General features: G+C 42.3%; 1 protein-coding gene across 1 annotated transcript in view; it reads left to right on the forward strand.

Moving 5' to 3' along the window:
• Positions 1-19,558, forward strand: part of LOC107290400 (cullin-1) — a 160,682-nt gene that overhangs the window by 51,009 nt on the left and 90,115 nt on the right. Inside the window, exons 4-5 of the mRNA XM_015819279.2 lie at positions 7,519-7,626; positions 7,710-7,816. Coding sequence (XP_015674765.1) covers positions 7,519-7,626; positions 7,710-7,816 — 215 coding nt within the window. The remainder of the gene's footprint in view (positions 1-7,518; positions 7,627-7,709; positions 7,817-19,558) is intronic.

A 19,558-nucleotide genomic window follows, 5' to 3' on the forward strand; every position in this document is an offset into this window, starting at 1 on the left:
CCAATTTTTGATCTATATGCCATCTCTCAACCAATTGAAAATGTAACAACCAGGACTGGAGTACATTATCCTGTCTTAACTCTTCCAATGATTTAATTTGCCAGTCCTGTCCTCTTAACATAAGTAAATCTTTATAAACAATACCTTGTAATTTTGCTCCCCTTACTATTCCTTGTATTGCATGTTCCGGAATAGCCCATATTGGAATTTTTAAATTTAGCTTATATAAATACTTTTTCCAAACTCTCAAAAGTGCAATCCTTAAAATATGAGATTTGAAAGCCCGATCAATTTTCTTATCAAAAAATAAATAAGCATGCCATCCATAATATAAATCCCAACCCTCAAGTATCAAAATATCTCTATTAGTTAAATTAATCTAATCACTAATCCAAGTTAATACCACTGCTTCATAATATAATTTTAAATTAGGGGCTTTAAGTCCCCCTCTTTCCCGTGTATCTTGCAAGATTTTAAATTTTACCCTAGGCTTTTTCCCCTGCCATATAAACCTATTAATACCTCTTTGCCATTCTTCCAAATTTAAATCCTTTTTTAAAATAGGTATCATCTGGAACAAGAAAAGAAACTTGGGGAGAACATTCATTTTTATCACTGCAATTCTTCCCAATAATGATAGCTGTAATTTCTTCCACTCCATCAAATCCTTTTGAACTTTTTTCCATAACTTATCATAATTATTTGTATACAATTTAGCATTAGAAGCAGTAATATCAACACCCAAATATTTCACTTTTTTTACTATTTCAAAACCAGTTACATTACTTAAAGTTTCTATATCTTTCATAAACATATTTTTAACTAATATTTTAGTCTTGTTATTATTTACTTTAAATCCAGACACCTTCCCATAATGTATCAATGTCTGTATCAAATTTCTTGCCGAGTCAGTTGGTTCCGACAAAATGAAAACCAAATCATCAGCAAATGCTCTAAGTTTGTAAGCATTGTTGCCCAAAGTTATTCCTTTTATAAGTGATGACTCTCGAATCTTGATTAGTAAAATCTCCAAAGTCAAAATAAACAGTAACGGGGATAATGGACAGCCTTGCCTTGTACCTTTTTCAATTTTAATTGAGTCTGTCAAATCCCCATTAACAATCACTTGGGCAGACTGTAGTTGATAAATAGCCTTTAATGCTGAAGAAAATCTATCCCCAAAATTCATTCTGTCAACCAACCGCTGCAGAAATTGCCAGTCCAATTTGTCAAAAGCCTTTTCAGCATCCAGAAAGATAAGGGCCGCCGGGATTTGATTATTTTTATCCAAATACTCCAACAAATTCACAATTTGTCTAACATTGTTCTTCATGTATCTTCCATTTATAAATCCAGACTGATCCATATGAATAATCTGTTTCATTACGTGCATTAGTCTATTGGCTAATATTTTTGCAAAAATCTTATAATCCGTATTCAATAATGATATTGGTCTATAATTTTTAGGCTGGGTCGTGTCTTGGTCCTCCTTAGGTATAAGTGAAATAAATGCACACCTCCAAGATGGTGGTACTTGACCCCCCATTAAAATGTCATTAAAAAGACATCTCAAGGGTTCTAACATTTCTTCCGATAGTTTTTTATAATAAATTGCAGTAAACCCATCTGTGCCAGGGGCCTTACCAACCTTCAGTTGTTTAAATGCCTCTGCAATCTCTTCCAACGTGATCATACCGTTCATCAATCCTTTTTGATCCTCAGAAAGACAAGGCAAATTTGCTTGTTGTAAATAATTATCTATTTCATCTGGTTGTATATTCTCAGAGGCATACAATTTAGAAAAATATTCTGTGAAGGCCCTTTTAATCAGATCCTGTTGAAAGACTTCTTTACCATTATAGTTCATTTTCTCAATAAGTCTTTGTTTTTGTTTCTTACGTAATTGATACGCTAACCATCTTCCAGGTTTATCTGCATTGCAAAATGTATTATGTTTCATATATTTCAAATTGATAGCAATTTGATCAGAAAGCAACATATTATACTGTTCTTTCAGCATTACAATAGATGCCTTTAAACTCTTATCCATTGGATTTAAGGAGAAAGCTTTTTCTTTTATTTTTATCTCTTGCTCAATATCTTTATAATTTTGCTGCTGTTTTCGCTTATAAGCAGAGTTTATTAAAATTAAGGCACCCCTCATAACTGCTTTCCTTGCATCCCAAACCATCGATATAGGGGTGCCTTTATTCATGTTCAATGCGAAAAATTCTTTTAAATAATCCTTAAGTTTCTGCACATTTGTTTCATAATTCAATAAGTTCTCATTCAGTCTCCAAGTCCTTCTACTACCTCCATCAGTTGAAATCTCCATCCATACAGGACTATGGTCCGACAAAATCTTAGAAAAAATCTTCACCTTCCTAACCCTAGGCATCAAATCAGTAGTAATCAAAATAAAGTCAATTCTGGAGTAAGATTGATGCCTATCCGAAAAAAAAGTGAAATCACTTTCTCCCATATTCCTTTCACGCCATATGTCTCTTAACTCAAGGTCTTCCTGTAAAGCAAAAAAACTTTTAGGCAATTTAATTTGCGTTGAAGTTTTAGCTGAAGTCTTTTTATCTCTTTTTGGATCTATTACACCATTCCAGTCTCCCATCATAATAACCGATTTATAATCCAATTGCGTTATCTTTTGGTGCAGAACAGTGAAAAATTGCTTTTGTTGTTGATATAAATTTGGTGCATATAAGCCCACAAGAAGACATTTTTTCCCATTCAAAATGATTTCCACAAGTACAAATCTTCCTTCTGCATCAGCATCTATTAATTTTGGCATCAATTCCTTCTTAATATAGAGAACTACACCCGCTTTTTTCTTTTGAGAGGAGGCCGCAAAATGTAAACCCAATTTAGGATTAAATAAGTACTTTTGATCTTTAAATGTAATGTGTGTCTCTTGTAGACATATAATATCATTCTTATGCTGCTTCAAATAATAAAATATTTTTCTCCTTTTTTGTGGAGAATTCAATCCATTAACATTTAAAGTTATTAACTTAACCATCCTTTGGTTTTTGGAGCTTCTGAATCATCCCTTGAAGATCCATTGTAACAGATCTTTTAGGTCTGGCCCCTCCCACTGGCTCCGAAGTAGTTGAACATGTTTGGGGCAAAGCCTCTTTCTGTTGCTCTCTTTCCTTACGCCTATGAGCCGCACGTGTCATTCTCTGGTCTTTTGGATCCTGTTTTGCCTCCAACACTTGTAAGTTCTGAAAATCTCCTGCAGATAGCGACATAGCTCCAGGTAAATCCACAATCAGTTGTTCTACTCCTTCTGTTCCTTTAGCTGGTGATATAGAAGATGAATCAGCTTTCAGAACCGTTAGATAAAATTTTTTTGCCTTCTGTAATGTATTGAGTCTATAACGGTTCCCAGCAAATGTAAAGGCCATTCCAACTGGTATTTCCCATCTAAAAGGTATTTGCTGCTTCTTCAACTCTTGAGCCAAAAAAGCAAACTCCTTTCTTTTTTTTAAAATCTTTGAAGGTATTTCTTTCAAAAGTATAATATCCTGAGCAGCAATCTGAAATCTCTGTTGGTAGAAGGCCTGTATAATTTCATTTCGACGTACTTTTCTAGAAAAATAAACAACATCCCTAGGCTGTTTTCTCTGACGTGCAACCCATGAATTGACTCTAAATATTTTTTCAATCTCTCCATAGATAATTTCAGGGTCGCAGTCTAAAACCAACGCTAGGGCAGCTGATACCTCTTCTCTCAATTTCTCCTGTGCATTCTCTTGAAGGCCTCTAATTCTTATTGCATGTTCCATCTCTCTGAATTGTGACATTACAATATCATTTTGAGTAATCTCTATACTCTCTTCTACTTTTTCCATTCTCTCCTCCATCCCTTCCATTTTTTCTCCCACTTCCTCCACACGATTCTCTATACGATCCATATGAAAAGCAAAGCCCTGAAAAATTTGAGACATACTCTCACACAATTCATCATTCTTTTTAACAAGAAGTTCTTCTGTCTCCACTCTCATTTGTTGTACAATTTGTTTAGACATCTGCATCTGCATCAAAGAATCCTGCAGGTCCTTTAAAGTAATATAAGGTGGTGAAGAGGGTGGAGCAGTTTTAGCTCTCTGTTGCGTAGTTTGTACAGCTGGAGAGGAAACAGCTGATTTAAGTGGTGCAGGAACTACACCTCGTTTAGAAGCCATTCTTAAGTTTAAAAAAAGTCTTAATATACAGTCCAAGGCAGCTGAAGATCAGACAGATTTTACTTTAATTTTTCCTTATTTTTTGAGAATTCTTTACAGTCTTAACAATGTAGCAATCCACAACCGGAAGGAAAGTGAAAGTGTCTCTTTAGAACAAAGAAGCGGCTAAGCCGCAGCCATTTTTTTTCCTCCAAAAGTTAACTTTCAGTTTTCAATCATTTGAGAAGAGTACTTAATCTTCTGAGTCACAGTTTTAATTTATTTATAAAAAGTCCAAGTTTCCTAGTTAGCTCCGTCTGTTGAAAGTACTCACAATTAAATTCTGAAAAAACATCAGAGGTGGAGACGGCGTCTGGCTTCGCTAATAGCGAAGACGTCCCGATCTGCGGAGGAACTCTGAGCTCCGGAGGAGTTCTCACCTTCGCCTCGCTGGAAGCACCCAGGGAGACTAGGGAACTCGACTCCTACTCCAGAGTAAGCTCTCCTTCTCTCCTTTGCCCGGAGAGAAGTTTCAAACCGCCAAACAGCTGATACGCGCTATTTTGGCGATTTTTACACAGTCCCGGACGGGAGGCTGTCAAACAACCTCCTTCGGCAGCCGCCGAGCCAACCGGAAGTCAAGAATGAAATCTTTCTAGCAGATGAACTTAAAACATTCCTCCTGCTAACTTTGGGCTTTTCTTAAGAGTACAGAGAGAGAAAGGAAGAAGAAAAACAAACAAACGAACAAACAAACACATTTTTTTTCTTCACTCTGTTTGTTGGCCAGACAAACAGAGTGAGGTATTTCCTTTTTGTGGCTTATTTTAAGCAGAATTTCTAGCAGAATTTAAAATTCTTTTTTTTCTTTGGATTTGAAACAGTTAACAGTCACATTTACCTCTCACACACAGACTTTGACAAACATATATACATAAAGACAAGAGAACAGAAGTCTTAGGTTTACACATCCTAGTCATTCCCACCATAAGTTTCAGATAGCTCAAATTAGGGAAGGCACAGATCTTAAACATACCACGTGGTTGCATAGAGAAGAGAGAGAGAGATAGAGAGAGAGAAAATCACTATTTCTTATTTTCCCTTTTAAGTACCTTTATTTAGCCAAATTGGTTTCCCAGCAAAGCCCTAAGCAAAGTCTATTTATTTATTTTTTTAACATATAGTTTCTTTACCTATCTCTTTTTTCATACCTGCCTGAACAGGTAGCTGATTCCCATACCAGGCCTCAAGCAAGCTCTCAACCGGGGAACCTATCTCAGCCCTTGTATTGGGCACTATACACCGGAAGCCTCCTTGTGAGACTTCCTCCTTCCACCACGGTTTTGTGGGTCCAAAAAGGGGACTCATGGAGCACTCTGGATCCCTCTCAGAGTACGTGGGCTCCTTGAGGGATCCGCCACGTTTTCAGACCAAAAAGGGGTCTGTAGAGACACTTCTGGTTTCCCCTCAGAAGGTACGGGTTACTCTCCCACCGGCCGGCTTCACTGCTACTGTTTTGCAGACCCCTAACATCCGCTGCGGACCTCTGCTTGCTCTCAGAGGTAAGTGGACCGCTCCTAGCCCGGGGCTTCCTAGCCCGGGGCTTAGTTTCCTAACTTTGCTTACAGGGCCTTGTCAGCTAGTTGCCCAAATCCAATTCTATCATTCACTCATTCCATTTCATTTTCACATAGCCTCTCCCTTTTCCTTACAAAAGGTTCTGTGCTCTGACCCAACCCCCATGCTTTCCAGGTTCTGCCAATTAAACAGATCCTTTCTGCGGCTAGGAAAGACCAGAAGGAGCAAAATCCAACTGTGATTGGGAAAAAGGGTCTTCTCACTCACACACACAGACATACACACATTTTCTTTGTTCCCCTGGGCTTTAAACTTAAAATTTAGAGGTACTCACCTTCACCTTCTTTCCAAAGCAGCCCTTGAGCTCAAACTCTCAAAACTCCCTTTACTACCTGGCTCCACATGGGCAAGGCCTGGGGAGCCCATCCACAGACACAAGGGGTCTGCTGCCGGCAAGATGGGGCTTACCAGTCTCACGGCATGCCAGAAACCTGGCCGCGCAAACAAAGCCCCATCTGCGGGATGCAGGCAGTACATGAAACCACACCCCCTCCAGTCTGCAGAAAAACCTCTCTCTACAGAACCGGCCCCTGGTGCTCAAAAGGTTGGGGACCTCTGCCCTAGGAATCAGCCAGGCTGAATTGACTTTCTGGGGAAGCAAGCAGGCAAGATTGCAAATGGTGATCACATGATTGCAGGGTTCTTGGCAAACAGTCATAAGTGTGAATGGGTTGCCAAGCACCCAGATTGCAATCATGTGACTGCAAGGGTACTGCAACAGTCCTAGGTTCGAGCGGGGGTGGGTAGGTGTCAAGCCCCTTTATTCAGCACCATCATAATTTTGAATGATCACTGAATGGATGTTTGTTAAGCAAGGACTGCTTGTATTACAGTTGAGGAAAAAAGGGGGTATAATAGCATTTTTGTAGTACCTTGAAGATCATAATGTCATAAGCTGTTCTTTATCATTCAGACACAGCATGAATAATAATGGTCTTATGTTTCAAGAAGGCAGATTTGATTTGCCTTTAAGAGAAAATATTCTAACAATTAAGCAGTTTGACAACAGAATCACTTATCTAAGGCGACAGTAGACTCTCCTTTGCTGAATGTGTTTAAAGATGAACTGAGAAACATTCACCTGATTGCTTGAATTTGGATTTATGCACTGGGTGGAGGTTGGCCCAAATGATTTCTTCCAACATACATAAACATGTACACAAATATATGTATTATGTGTGTTTGTGTGTAATAAAGCAGTGGTTCTCAAACAATGTGTTCTCAGGACCCCTTTACATTCTTAAAATGAGGACCCAAAAAGGTTTATGTGGTTTGCATCTATCACTATTACTGTGTTAGAAATTAAAATGGAGAAATTTAAAAATAAGGATTTTTTTTTTTACTTTGCAGACCCCCTGAAAGGGTATTAGGAACCCCCAGGGTTTCCCAGACCACATTTTGAGAACTGTTTAAATAAATTATTAGGAAAAATGGAAAAACTGATTTCATTTGTTTTGATACAATAAAATGTCTGGGCAAGATTTTGTTGAAGGAGCATGTGTTTTCATCCTGGTAAGAACAGGTTACCTTGGTGGTGATACAATCAGAAGCTTTGTGTTAAAAGAAATACATTAGTACTGGGTTTGAGTAAAAGTAATGTGATTAAGCTATTTTTAAATGGCTGAACATGAAAAGATTGCCCCCAAACTTGCAGTTGACAGAAGTTGGGAGAGTTTGTCATTGCTTTCTTTTTAATTTTTAGGATCCAAAAATGTATGTACAAACAGTGTTGGATGTTCATAAGAAATACAATGCACTAGTCATGTCTGCTTTCAACAATGACGCTGGGTTTGTTGCAGCTTTAGACAAGGTAGTATGTTTAAGTACTGTATTTATAAATAGCAAGTGAGTGTTATTGAAAGTGTCTGAACATGTCACTTATGTGTTTCACAGGCTTGTGGTCGCTTCATAAATAATAATTCAGTGACAAAAATGGCCCAGTCATCTAGTAAATCTCCAGAGTTGTTGGCACGGTATTGTGATTCTTTGCTAAAGAAAAGGTACGTATTCTGGGAGAAGGTTTTATCCTCTAATTTCCTAGTTCATTTCCCATATCGCTGATAATATCACACACATTTAAATGTTGCCTATAGCTGAAAAATAAATCTGGCAATAGGTATAATTCATTCTTAAAATGTTTTTTTCTATCATCCTGTTGAATACTGCCATTCAAGGTAGAGGAAGCTTTTATTGCCTGTGTTGTTTTTTTAAGTTGTCCTGGAAACTGCAGCTATTGTAAAATCCCACAGAGTAGGTTTTGAACAGATTTCACTGGCTGTTGGCATGCTATTTAGCCAAGTTCATTGTTCTTGTGTTGGTAAAATGTTATATGGCATAGAATCTGAATCCTAAGCATTCTTCCTTATTTATTTGCCCAGTCAGGGACATTTGCCAGAGATTCTCTGTGCAGTAAATTGAGAAAGGATGTTTCACTACAGGCACTAATACTGAGAACTAGGAATTCCTGCCTAGTTCAGTGGCAGTTGTTAGTTTTCAGTATTAACAACTGAAAGCTTGTTCAACTAGGGGATTTGTATTATATTGCTGTGTTTAGTATGATAGTATTCCTATTAGCTTGAGTTGTATTCCATTCAGAGATTATTTTTTAAATGGAAAACAGATAAAACTCTATAAAGAAATAACCCAATGGAATGTTATTTGTTGTTATGTGGAGATAAACCATTGTGAAATTGTTACAGAATTTTTTATATTATTTGATTTGGGCACAACTTACTAAGAAGCAAAGGAATGTGGTGAATGTTATAGGTTTTTGGATCAAGAGTAAGAAACCATTTTGGCTGGTGACCACAGGTTCAATTTCGGAGAATATTTCCTCTCACAAAATAGTGCTATGGAAAGCTTGTTTATTCACAAAATGGCTCTCATAGTGGATGTGATCAATCACAAAACATGCATTTACAGAAGACATAAGATGATGAGGATGCACCTCCATTTCTTGCAAACTGAAAGATCATGTGAAGTGTTAATACCACTTTATAGTGCCTTGGTAAGGCCACACTTGGAATACTGCATCCAGTTTTGGTCACCACGATGTAAAAAAAGATGTTGAGACTCTAGAAAGAGTACAGAGAAGAGCAACAAGCAACAAAGATGATTAGGGGACTGGAGGCTAAAAATAGAAAAAAAATGGTTGCTGGAATTGGGTATGTCTAGTTTAATGAAAAGAAGGACTAGGGGTGTCATGATAGCAGTGTTTCAATATCTGAGGGGTTGCCACAAAGAAGAGGAAGTCAACCTTTTTTTGAGATGTAAAAACAGACGAAGATAAATCACTTCAGAATTTTTTTCGTTAATATGTTTGTTTGTTTATTAAATTTGTATATAAGCTGTACAATTCAATTGAAAAACAAACTGAAATTGTTTAGGGGAAAAATAAAAATAAAAAACATACAATAATGTGGTTACATAAGTGTGCACACCCTTAAACTAATACTTTGTTGAAGCACCTTTTGATTTTATGACAGCAATTAGCCTTTTGGGGTAGGAGCCTATCAGCATGGCACATCTTGCCTTGGGAATCTTTGCCTGCTCTTCCTTGCAAAAGGGCTCCAAATCTGTCAGACTTCAGACTGTTGTTATCGATGGTGTACACCCGTAACCATTGAAAGTGAGCTTGTACTGAAGCTGGTCCCCAAGCGCACTCCAGTAGTACGGCATGTGGCTCTCCAGCAACTCGAAGTCCAGCGGAATGTAGAAACGATTCCCATAGCTGGTCGCAATGGCTTTGTTTATGGCTTTATTATTACTATCACCATCACTAGCTTCAACTTGCAGCTTTGTGGTGTTCCTTTTGGCCGTGGTGTCGATGCCCTGCTAATGGGCATTTTCTCTCTCCTGGGTGGTCTTCCAGTGATCTAGGTAGCAGTAGAAGTAGGAGCCCTGGTGGCGCAGTGGTTAGAATGCAGTATTGCAGACTAAATCTGCCCATAATCTGGAGTTTGATCCTGACAGGCTCAAGGTTGACTGAGCCTTCCATCCTTCCAAGGTTGGTAAAATGAGGATCCAGATTGTTGGGGGCAATATGCTGATTTTGTAAACCGCTTAGAGAGTGCTGTAAAGCACTATGGAGTGGTATATAAGTCTAAGTGCTATTGCTATTGCTAGAAGACATCGCTGTTGTTGATAGACATAATCATTGCCACTGATCCTGATTGTTGTCTTCTTTTTTTTTTTAACGTCACAGGTTTTATTTAGGAGCCATAGCAAGAGATTCTTTAGTATTATCAGATTTGGACTACAAAAATCTGGATGGTCCTAACAGCAAAGAAGTATAGATTTATTTTCAGTTAATTTATCATACATTTCTATTTGTGATAAAGTAATGTAAAATTATCCTTATAAAAACTTCTTCATAATATTGGATTTCTGCCCTTAAATGGCTTCCTAGACTATTGGGGAATGTTTGTTTGTTTGTTTTTTTAAATAGTTTTATTCATTTATAACATAAAATGTGAAAATACAAAAGCAAATAGTAGGGGACAACAGTAGAAAAAGGGAAAACAAAAAAGGTGTGAAGAAAAGGGGGGGGGAGAAACAAAAGGCACTGACTTCCGACTCTCTCTGTTGCAGTAAAATCAGACATTAAAATCAAATCTCAACTTTTTACATTTCTATAGTAGTATGCACTAGACATTTCTGTATCGGCAAATCAGTCTAATCGGTAAAACCCAAAATCATGATATCATTTTTTTCCACCTCAAGCACAAAATCCAGAAGCGGTTTCCAAGTAGAAACAAAAGTACTTATGTTCTTTTCTTTTATCAGCACAGTCAATTTGGCCATCTCTGCTAATTCCATCAGCTTTTGTAACCATTCGTCCACGGTAGGAATCGAGGCATCCTTCCACTTTTGTGCATAGAGCAATCTTGCTGCCGTTATCATATATAAAATCAGAGTTCCATTTTTTTTTCCAGTTCTCTTTCCATTAGGCCCAGAAGGAAAGTTTATGGTTTAAACTTTATGTTCACTTTAAGAATTTTCTCTATTAATATATGAATCCTACTCCAATATTTCTTTGCCTTATCACATGTCCACCATAAATGATAAAGAGTCCCTTCTTTACATTTACATTTCCAACATTCATTTGAAATACCTTTATACATTCTAGATAACGTATCTGTTGTTAAATACCAGTGATACATCATTTTGTAGAAATTTTATTTTAGGTTATAATTTAATGTGAATTTTAAGCCTTTTCTCCACATATTCTCCCATTGTTCAAACATCACATTATACCCAAAATTCCTTGCCCACTGGATCATACAGTGTTTTTACATGTTCATTTTCCAAATTCAGTTGTTTTTTTTATAAAGATTTTATTGATTTTCTTTTACATACATATGTTAATTTTTCAACCAACAAACTTTATATGAAGTTGACATTGTTAATTTGTAATTTTTCTCCCATAGCTTTTGCCACTTTTCTAGTTCTATATTGTAGCCAAAGTTTTTCGCCCATCTTATCATTGTTTCTTTAACTTGTTCACTTTCCATTTCCCAAATTAACAAAAAATTATACATTTTCTTAATTAATTTCTCATCTGAGGTTAACAAAATCTTATCAAATACAGTTTGATCTTTATAGAATCCATACATTTTCACGTCTTTTTCATATCTATTTTGCATCTGTAAATATGCCCACCACAACAGGTTGATCCCCTGATTTTCCAGTTCTTGCTTAGATTTTAAATTCCCATCAATATTTAGAATATCTCTATATGCCCATATTTTTTCAAAATCTACCAAGTTCAGATGTACAAATGCCTACATCGTTGATAGCCACCCTGGAATTTTAAAGTATATTTTAGCTTTGATTTTTTCCCATACTATTAACAAGGCATTTCTTATATAGTGGTTTTGGAAATACTTATGAGCTCTGTTTTTTCCATACCATAAGAAAGCATGCCATCCCAATTGTAAATCATGCCCCTCTAGATATAACAACCTTTTATTTCTAAGCATTATCCATTCTTTTACCCATGTTAAGACAGATGATTGATAATACAACGCCCATTCCGGCAACCCAAATCCTCCATTTTCCTTAGCGTCTTGTAATGTTTTCATCTTAATTCTAGCTTTCTTCCCTTGCCAAAGTTCAAAATTAATGAGTTTAAATCTTGAAAGAATTTTTTATTAAGTTTTATCGGAATTGTTTGAAATAAAAATAAAATCTTCGGCAATACATTTATTTTTACTGTAGCAATTCTTCCTAATATTGACAATTGCAGATTCTTCCATCTTTCCAAGTCCAGCTTTATTTGTTTCAATAATTTTATATAGTTATCTTCTTTTATTGACGAACATTTGGCCGAAAGATATATACCTAAATATTTAACTTTTTTCACTATCTGTACTTCTGTTTTCTCTAGCATTTGCTTTTTCTGTTTATCTGTGAGATTCTTAACTATTACCTTAGTTGTTTCTTTCTTTATTTTTAATCCTGCCATTTCTCCATACTGTTCTATCTTTCCCCATAGCTTAGGAATCATCTCTAAAGGTTCTTCTACAACAGCGGTTCTCAACCTGTGGGTTGCGACCCCTTTGGGGGTCAAACGACCCTTTCACAGGGGTCGCCTAAGACCATCGGAAAACACATATTTCCGATGGTCTTAGGAACCTGTCTCGCTTTCAACTCCCTCTAAAATTCTTCATTCCAGAGTTCGGCCGGCAGGATGCAGGTAACCCCTCCCCCCTGTCCCTGCCGCCTCTCACAGCACCGCACCGCTCCGCGTCCTGCGCCTCAAGCCTCCGTGGCACAGAACCGCTGGCATGGTCCCCAATGGCCGCTGACGCGCTCCCCGCTGCCGGCGACCATGCAAGCCCTGGCAATTGCTCCAGCCAAAGAAGCGGGTGGCTGGGAGGCCGCCGCGGCACCATCAGCTGGCAACCCCCTGAATGTGCGCTTGTCAGCTGGGAGGTCTGGCGATGGAGCCGGCTGGCGTGGAGGGCGATGGGGAGGTGGCGGCTCAGCAGGCGGGTTCCTGCCTGCCCACAAATGTCGGGCCCACAGGGCTCGACACAGAGTTGACGGTCCAACATAACTTCCCTCCTCGGATGAGAAAGAAGGAATCTCTCCCGCCCGTGTCCCTTCCCCCCCCTCAAGCGACAACAGGAGGTTGCAGACAACTAAGTCAGCCAGTGCAGGAAACCCTGGAATGGCCAGTCCAGGGCGCCTGGTTGCAGTGCTGGATGTCTTTTGCTCCTCCTAGAAGCCGGTGGCAAGAGAAAGAAGTTGTTCAAACTTCAAGCTAGCTACTGGACGCCTATTCGCACTTTTTTTTCCTTTTTTTTTTTGAGTACTTGTCTGCCAACCCACCCCATCTGTAAAAAGAAAAGTATTCCACCCAAGCATAACTTTTAAGGATTTTAAGGATCTTTGACAGGAACAGAGGGAGAGAGAAATAGAGAGAGGGAGAGAAAGAGGGAAAGAAAAATAGAGAGAGGGAGAGAGAGAAAGAGAGAGTGACAGGGAGAGAGAGAAAGAGAAAGAGGGAGAGAGAAAGGGAGAAAGGGAGAGAGAAAGAAACGGAGACAGAGGGAGAGAAAGAGAGGGAGAGAGGGAGACAGAGAGAGAGAGGGAGAGAGAAAGAAAGAGGGAGAGAGAGATTAAATTAGTAACATGGTTGTTAAGTGAATCTGGTTTCCCCCATTAACGTTGCTTGTCAGAAGGTTGCAAAAGGCGATCACATGACCCTGGAACAATGTGACCATCATAAATATGAATCAGTTGCCAAGCATCGAAATGTAAATCACATGACCCTGGGGATGCTGCAACGGTCATAAGTGTGAAAAATGGTCATAAGTCACTTTTTTCAGTGCCATTGTAACTTTGAACAGTCACTAAGCAAACTGTTGTAAGTCAAGGACTACCTGTACAATTTGTAACAATGAAAATACATCCTGCATATCAGATATTTACATTACGATTCATAACATTAGCAAAATTACAGTTATGAAGTAGCAACGAAAATAATTTTATGGTTGGGGGTCACCACAACATGAGGAACTGTATTAAAGGGTTGCGGCATTAGGAAGGTTGAGAACCACTGTTCTACAATAAATACTAGATCATCAGCAAATGCTTGTAACTTATATGTTTCGTCTTTTATCTTCAGTCCTTTAATTTCTGTATCTTGTCTAATCCTTCTATTTAAAACTTCCAAAGTGAAAATAAATAATAGTGGGGATAGTGGACATCCTTGCCTCGTGCCTTTTCTTATCTCAAAGCTCTCAGTACAGTCTCCATTCACAATCACTTTTGCTGTCTGGTGGCCTTCCGGGTGCGCTTCAAGGTGTTAGTAACAACTTTTAAAGCGCTCCATGGCAATGGACCTAGGTATTTGCAAGACCGCCTCCTACCAAACACCTCCCTTCGACCAGTCCGCTCCCACAGAGAGGGCCTTCTTAGAGTGCCGTCGGCCAGACAATGCCGGCTGGCGACCCCCAGGGGGAGAGCCTTCTCTGTGGCAGCTCCTGCCCTCTGGAATGACCTACCCCCCGACCTACGTACAGTTGCGGACCTGCGCCTTTTTCGCCGAGCCCTGAAGGCCCATCTATTCCGTGTGGCCGGCCTGGCGTAGTTTGGATTGTGTTTCAGTGGGGGGGTTTGTATGGGTGTGTTTTTAGAACAGGCCTATTATTTAATTCGATTTTAAAACAGAAACTATTTATTTATTCGTGGTTTTTAGTATCGCCTGTTCACCGCCCTGAGTCCCGCAAGGGAGATAGGGCGGTATATAAATTTAATAAATAAATAGATAAATAAATATATTGTTTTTATCATATTTGTAAAGTTCTTTCCAAAGTCCATTATTTGTACTTGTTGAGTCATAAATTGCCAGGAAACGTTGTCAAATGCCTTTTGGGAATCTAAAAATATTAATGCTAATTGTTTCCCTGGATGTAGTTCATAGTATTCTAATACGTCCATTATCACTCTTAAGTTGTTTTTGATTTGTCTCTTTGGTAAAAAGCCGTTTTGATCTGGATGTATGAATTCAACTAAGTATTTTTTCAGTCTCTCTGCCATTATTGAAGTAAAAATTTTATAATCCACATTAAGTAATGAAATCGGTCTATAATTCTTAATATACGTCAAATCTGAGTCTTCTTTTGGTATTAAAGTAATATTTGCTTCTATCCATGTATTTCGAAGCTTAGCCTCTAACAAGAGTCCATTAAAAACATCTTTCAGCGGTTCGCTTAATATGTCTTGTAAATTTTTATAGAGCTCTGCCAGAACCCCATATGGACCCGGTGTTTTCCCATTTTTTTGTCGTTTTATAGCCTCTGATATCTCCATCATTGTAATCCTTTCTTCTAACATAGTTTTAAATGCCTCTGGAATTTTTGGAAGTTTACTTTCTTCTAGGTATTGAGCAATTATCTCTCTTACAGTCTCCTCTTTATCATACAATTCCTTATAGCAGTGATGGCAAACCTATGGCACGCATGCCAGAGGCGGCACACTGAGCCCTCTCTGTGGGCACGCGCCATCGCCCCAGCACACGTGGTCTCTAAAAGTTCACCATCACTGGCCTAAGGCCAGCCAGCCCGGAGCCGCCATTGGGGAGGTGCTCCCTTCCCCCCCCAGCAGTGCAGACGTGCCTCGCTTACGGGCGGACAGGGCGGGGTCTCAGGGAGGAGGAGGAGGAAGAGGAGGAGCTCGTCCCTCCGTGATAAGCTGCAGCTGCACTTGGCGGGCAACCTGTAGGAGCCCGACCCCGTCGCGCTGGCCATGTGGTTGTGGTTCGCCCCGTTGTGCCTGCTCTGGCAGCGCCTCCAAATGGCCGCCGTCCTCCAGTGGGTCTTCTCCTTCCTGGCGCTGGGTGAGGATGGGATGGTGCTGGCAGCGGCAAACTTGGCTGTGTCCCAGCAGCGGGGGAGGTCATAGGAGAGGCAGCGCTGGCCGGCGGTCATGGCCAGTGTGGGGTGGCGGGCCTCATGGGCGCAGGCCATGAGGCCCGCGCTCTCCAAGGCGTTGCTCTCCAAGGCGTTTCACTGCCAGACTGTTCTACTTGATGCAGAATGAGAAGGATCCACATTCTGCAGCAAGTAAACTTTAAAGAAAGTTTAAACAGTATGGCAGAGAAAATCCTGCCCCTTACATGGGATCAGGGTTTTTTCTCCGCTCCCTTTGGCTGTTCGCTGCCAGACTGTCTGGCAGCAAAAAGCCAAGGAGAGAGGAGAAAATCCTCCTTACGTGGGATGTGGGGGGGGTTTTCTCTGCTCTCCAAGGCTTTTTACTGCCAGCAAGTAAACTTTAAAGTTTAAAAAGTATGGCAGAGAAAATCCTCCCCTTACGTGGGATGGGGGGAGGTTTCTCTGCTCTCCAAGGCTTTTTGCTGCCAGCAAGTAAACTTTAAAGAAAGTTTAAAAAGTGGCAGAGAAAATAATCCACCTTATGTGGGATCAGGGTTTTTTTCTCCACTCCCCTCACACACCTCAGTACCTACCATGGCCGCCAGCCACTTGCGCAGGTCCATTAGGCCACTGCCCAGAGCTGCACGCCCGTCCAGCATGAAGGAGGTGAAGCGGTCAGCTAGGAACCCCCACTTAGAGGTGGTAGAGCACGCCCAAGGCCAGCAGGCAAAAGGCCACCCCGAGAGGGGAAAGCCGGATCCCCATCGCCGTCATGGCCGCCCAGGCCCAGCAGAGATGGGGGGAGGCACACAAGCCTAGGTGGGACTGGGAGGTCTTGGCGCCGATGGACATCCGGCTTTCCCTGCTTGGGGTGGCCTTTACTTGACCTTGCTAGCCGGCCGTTTCACCTCCTTTGTGCTGGGCGGGCCAGGTGTTCCAGGCAGCGGTTGTAGCCTAATGGACCTGCACGAGCTGCTGGCGCCAGCGGCCCGAGGCAGGGCTAAGGTGCGTTGGGTGTGCGAGGGGAACAGGCTCCATGTGCGGGCCAAGGGCAAGATCTGTGAGGGGCCCAAGGAGATGACCAGCAGCAACCTGTTCTCCAACCGCAAGCAAAAACAGATGGGACAGAGTAGGCGCATCCGGCGGTCTGCATCACGCACTTCCCGCCTCCCCTACTCTGCCTGCTGCTGGAGGGCTGGCCCGGTATTGGCAGTGGGCTGCGGAGCCCCAGAGTGCACCAGTTGAGGGGCAGGCAGGTTGTGGCTGCTGACGGACACTGTTGGCCCCCATGGCTTGCTGTGTGCAGGGGTTGATGGTGTCAGGCAGCAGCCGCCCCGGCCCCTGCCTCGCCTTGTGGCAATGGCACCCCTGCCCTGCCCCCTGCCTCGCCTTGCCTCACCGTGCAGGATGAGCCTCCTGCCCACCGTCCCACCTCCCAGAGACCCCCTAATTCAGATTAGGGAGGTTTGATTATCTTTGAACCATTGATCGGTGAGGAGCTCTCGTTTTATTTTCTTTACCCCAGGGTCATCAGGATTGGGGACCATGCGAGGCGTAAGTTGAGCGGCAGTTTGTGGATTGGGGATAATTGCCTCGTTAACCTCCTCCCATTCGCTTTTGTATTGGGGTAACCGGGATAGTGCATCAGCTAGGAAGTTTTTTCCTCCTGGTATGTACTTTAGAGTGAAGTTGAAGTGGTTAAAGTACTGTGCCCACCGCACTTGCTTTGGGGACAATTTGCAGGGAGTTTTCAGTGCTTCTAGATTTTTGTGATCTGTCCATACTTCAAATGGCACCTTGCTCCCTTCTAGATAGTGTCGCCAGTTTAATAGTGCCCACCTAATCGCAAAGGGCTCTTTCTCCCACATTGCCCATCTCCGCTCGCTTTCAGTAAATTTCTTAGAGGTGTAGGCGCAGGGTTGCAGGACCCCACTTTTGTTCTTTTGCAGTAATACAGCTCCAACTGCCACATCGCTGGCATCGGCTTGAATCAAAAAGGGCTCCCTTGGGCAGGGGTGCTTTAGGACCGGTTCAGCAGCAAATAGTCTCTTTAAATTCTCAAAAGCTGTTTGACAGCCCATCGTCCATGCTAGTGGTTGGCCCAGTCGTGGCTTCCCTCCTCCTTTGCCTGTTTTGAGTAGTTCTGTAAGGGGTAGGGCAATCTTGGCAAAAGAGGGGATGAATTGACGATAAAAGTTGGCAAAACCTAGAAAGCTCTGGAGCTGTTTGCGAGTCTTTGGGGGCTGCCATTCGATTATAGCTTTCACCTTGGCTGGATCCATTTCAATACCCTCGTTGGAAATTCTGTAGCCAAGATAATCTAATCGGGTCTGGTGAAATTCACATTTCGACAATTTGGCATAAAGCTTGGCATTCAATAGTTTCTTTAACACTTCTCTCACCAGCTTTATGTGATCAGTCGTATTCGTGCTGTATATCAGGATATCATCAAGATACACCAAAACCCCTTTGTACAAGTGATCATGTAGGACCTCATTAATCAACTGCATAATGTCAGTTGTCCTCTGTCTGCTGCCGACAAACTCCAAAACACAGGAACAAAGTGACCAGCAAGAATTTAATGCGTGCAAAATGAAAGTCAGCACTGGGAGTGGTTTGCTCCCAGTGCCTTACATAGATGTGCCCCGCCCTCCAACCCCACACCAATCAGCAAGCCAGCATCTGGTCCGTGCAGGTAAAAGCCGTAGCCCAGTTCCCATCCCCCTCCCCTCCGAAGGCATCAGTGCAGCCACATGGCTGCCGCAGGACCAGCTGTCCTATCCGGCAGCCAGTCATTGTCCTGCTCCTCTCCCTGCTGCCGGCGTGGCTCCACAGCAGACAACTCCTCTAGGAAGTAGCTCCATGCGCTAACCGGCGTCCTCCCCCGGCAGACAGTTCCTCCGGGGGGCAGCTCCACGCAGCAACCGGCATCCTCCCCCAGCCACCGGCAACACAGGAGAGGCGGCCGCGGTGAGAGACGGTCTCCCCCGCCGCCCAGCTGGTCGCCTCCGCCGCCCAGCTGGCTTCCAGGAATTCCCCCCGGCGCCCGGTGAGAAGGGAGAGGCGGCCACGGTGAGAGACGGTCTCCCCCGACGCTCAGCTGGTCGCCTCTGCCGCCCAGCTGGCTTCCGGGAATTCCCCCCGGCGCCCGGTGAGAAGGGACAGGCGGCTGCGGTGCGAGGCGGCCCCTCCGGCGTCCGGTGGTGTATGGCGGCCTCGCCAACGCCCAGCTGGTCCTCAGTTGGACGGCATATGGGGTCGGCGCACCGATGGCTGGCTGCTGGCTGCTCCTTCCCTTTCCCCCACCGGTTAGTGTCGAGCCCAGGGGCTTGACACATAAATACGGCTGGGGCCCCCTGTAGTCCAAATGGCATGACTTTGAACTGATAGCTCCCCATAGGACAGTTGAAGGCAGTTTTCCACTCGTCTCCCTCTTATTCTCACCCGGTAATATGCCTCTCTCAGGTCTAATTTAGTGAAGACACTCCCCTTAGCCAGATGGGTTAATAAGTCCTTTAGGAGGGGTAGGGGGTATTTATTTTCCACACTCACAGCGTTGAGACCCTTATAGTCTACGCAGAGATGAAGAGACCCATCTTTTTTCTCTTTGAACAACACAGGGGCTCCCATGGTAGATTTGGCCCATTCGATGAACCCCCTCGCTAGGTTTTTGTTCACATATCGCTGCATCTCCTCCATTTCGAGGGGGGACATAGCATACATTCTCGGGCATGGGAGTTTGGCTCCTGGCACCAGTTCGATGGAGCAGTCATTGGGTCTGTGAGGGGGCAGGGCATCGCATTCTTTTTCACTAAATGCCTCCGCCAGGTCCCGGTATTCATTGGGGATGAGTGGTTCGCC

This window comes from Protobothrops mucrosquamatus, unplaced genomic scaffold (genome assembly GCF_001527695.2).
Source record: "Protobothrops mucrosquamatus isolate PMUCROS unplaced genomic scaffold, P.Mucros_1.0 scaffold881, whole genome shotgun sequence".
NCBI classification, from domain to species: Eukaryota; Metazoa; Chordata; class Lepidosauria; order Squamata; family Viperidae; genus Protobothrops; species Protobothrops mucrosquamatus.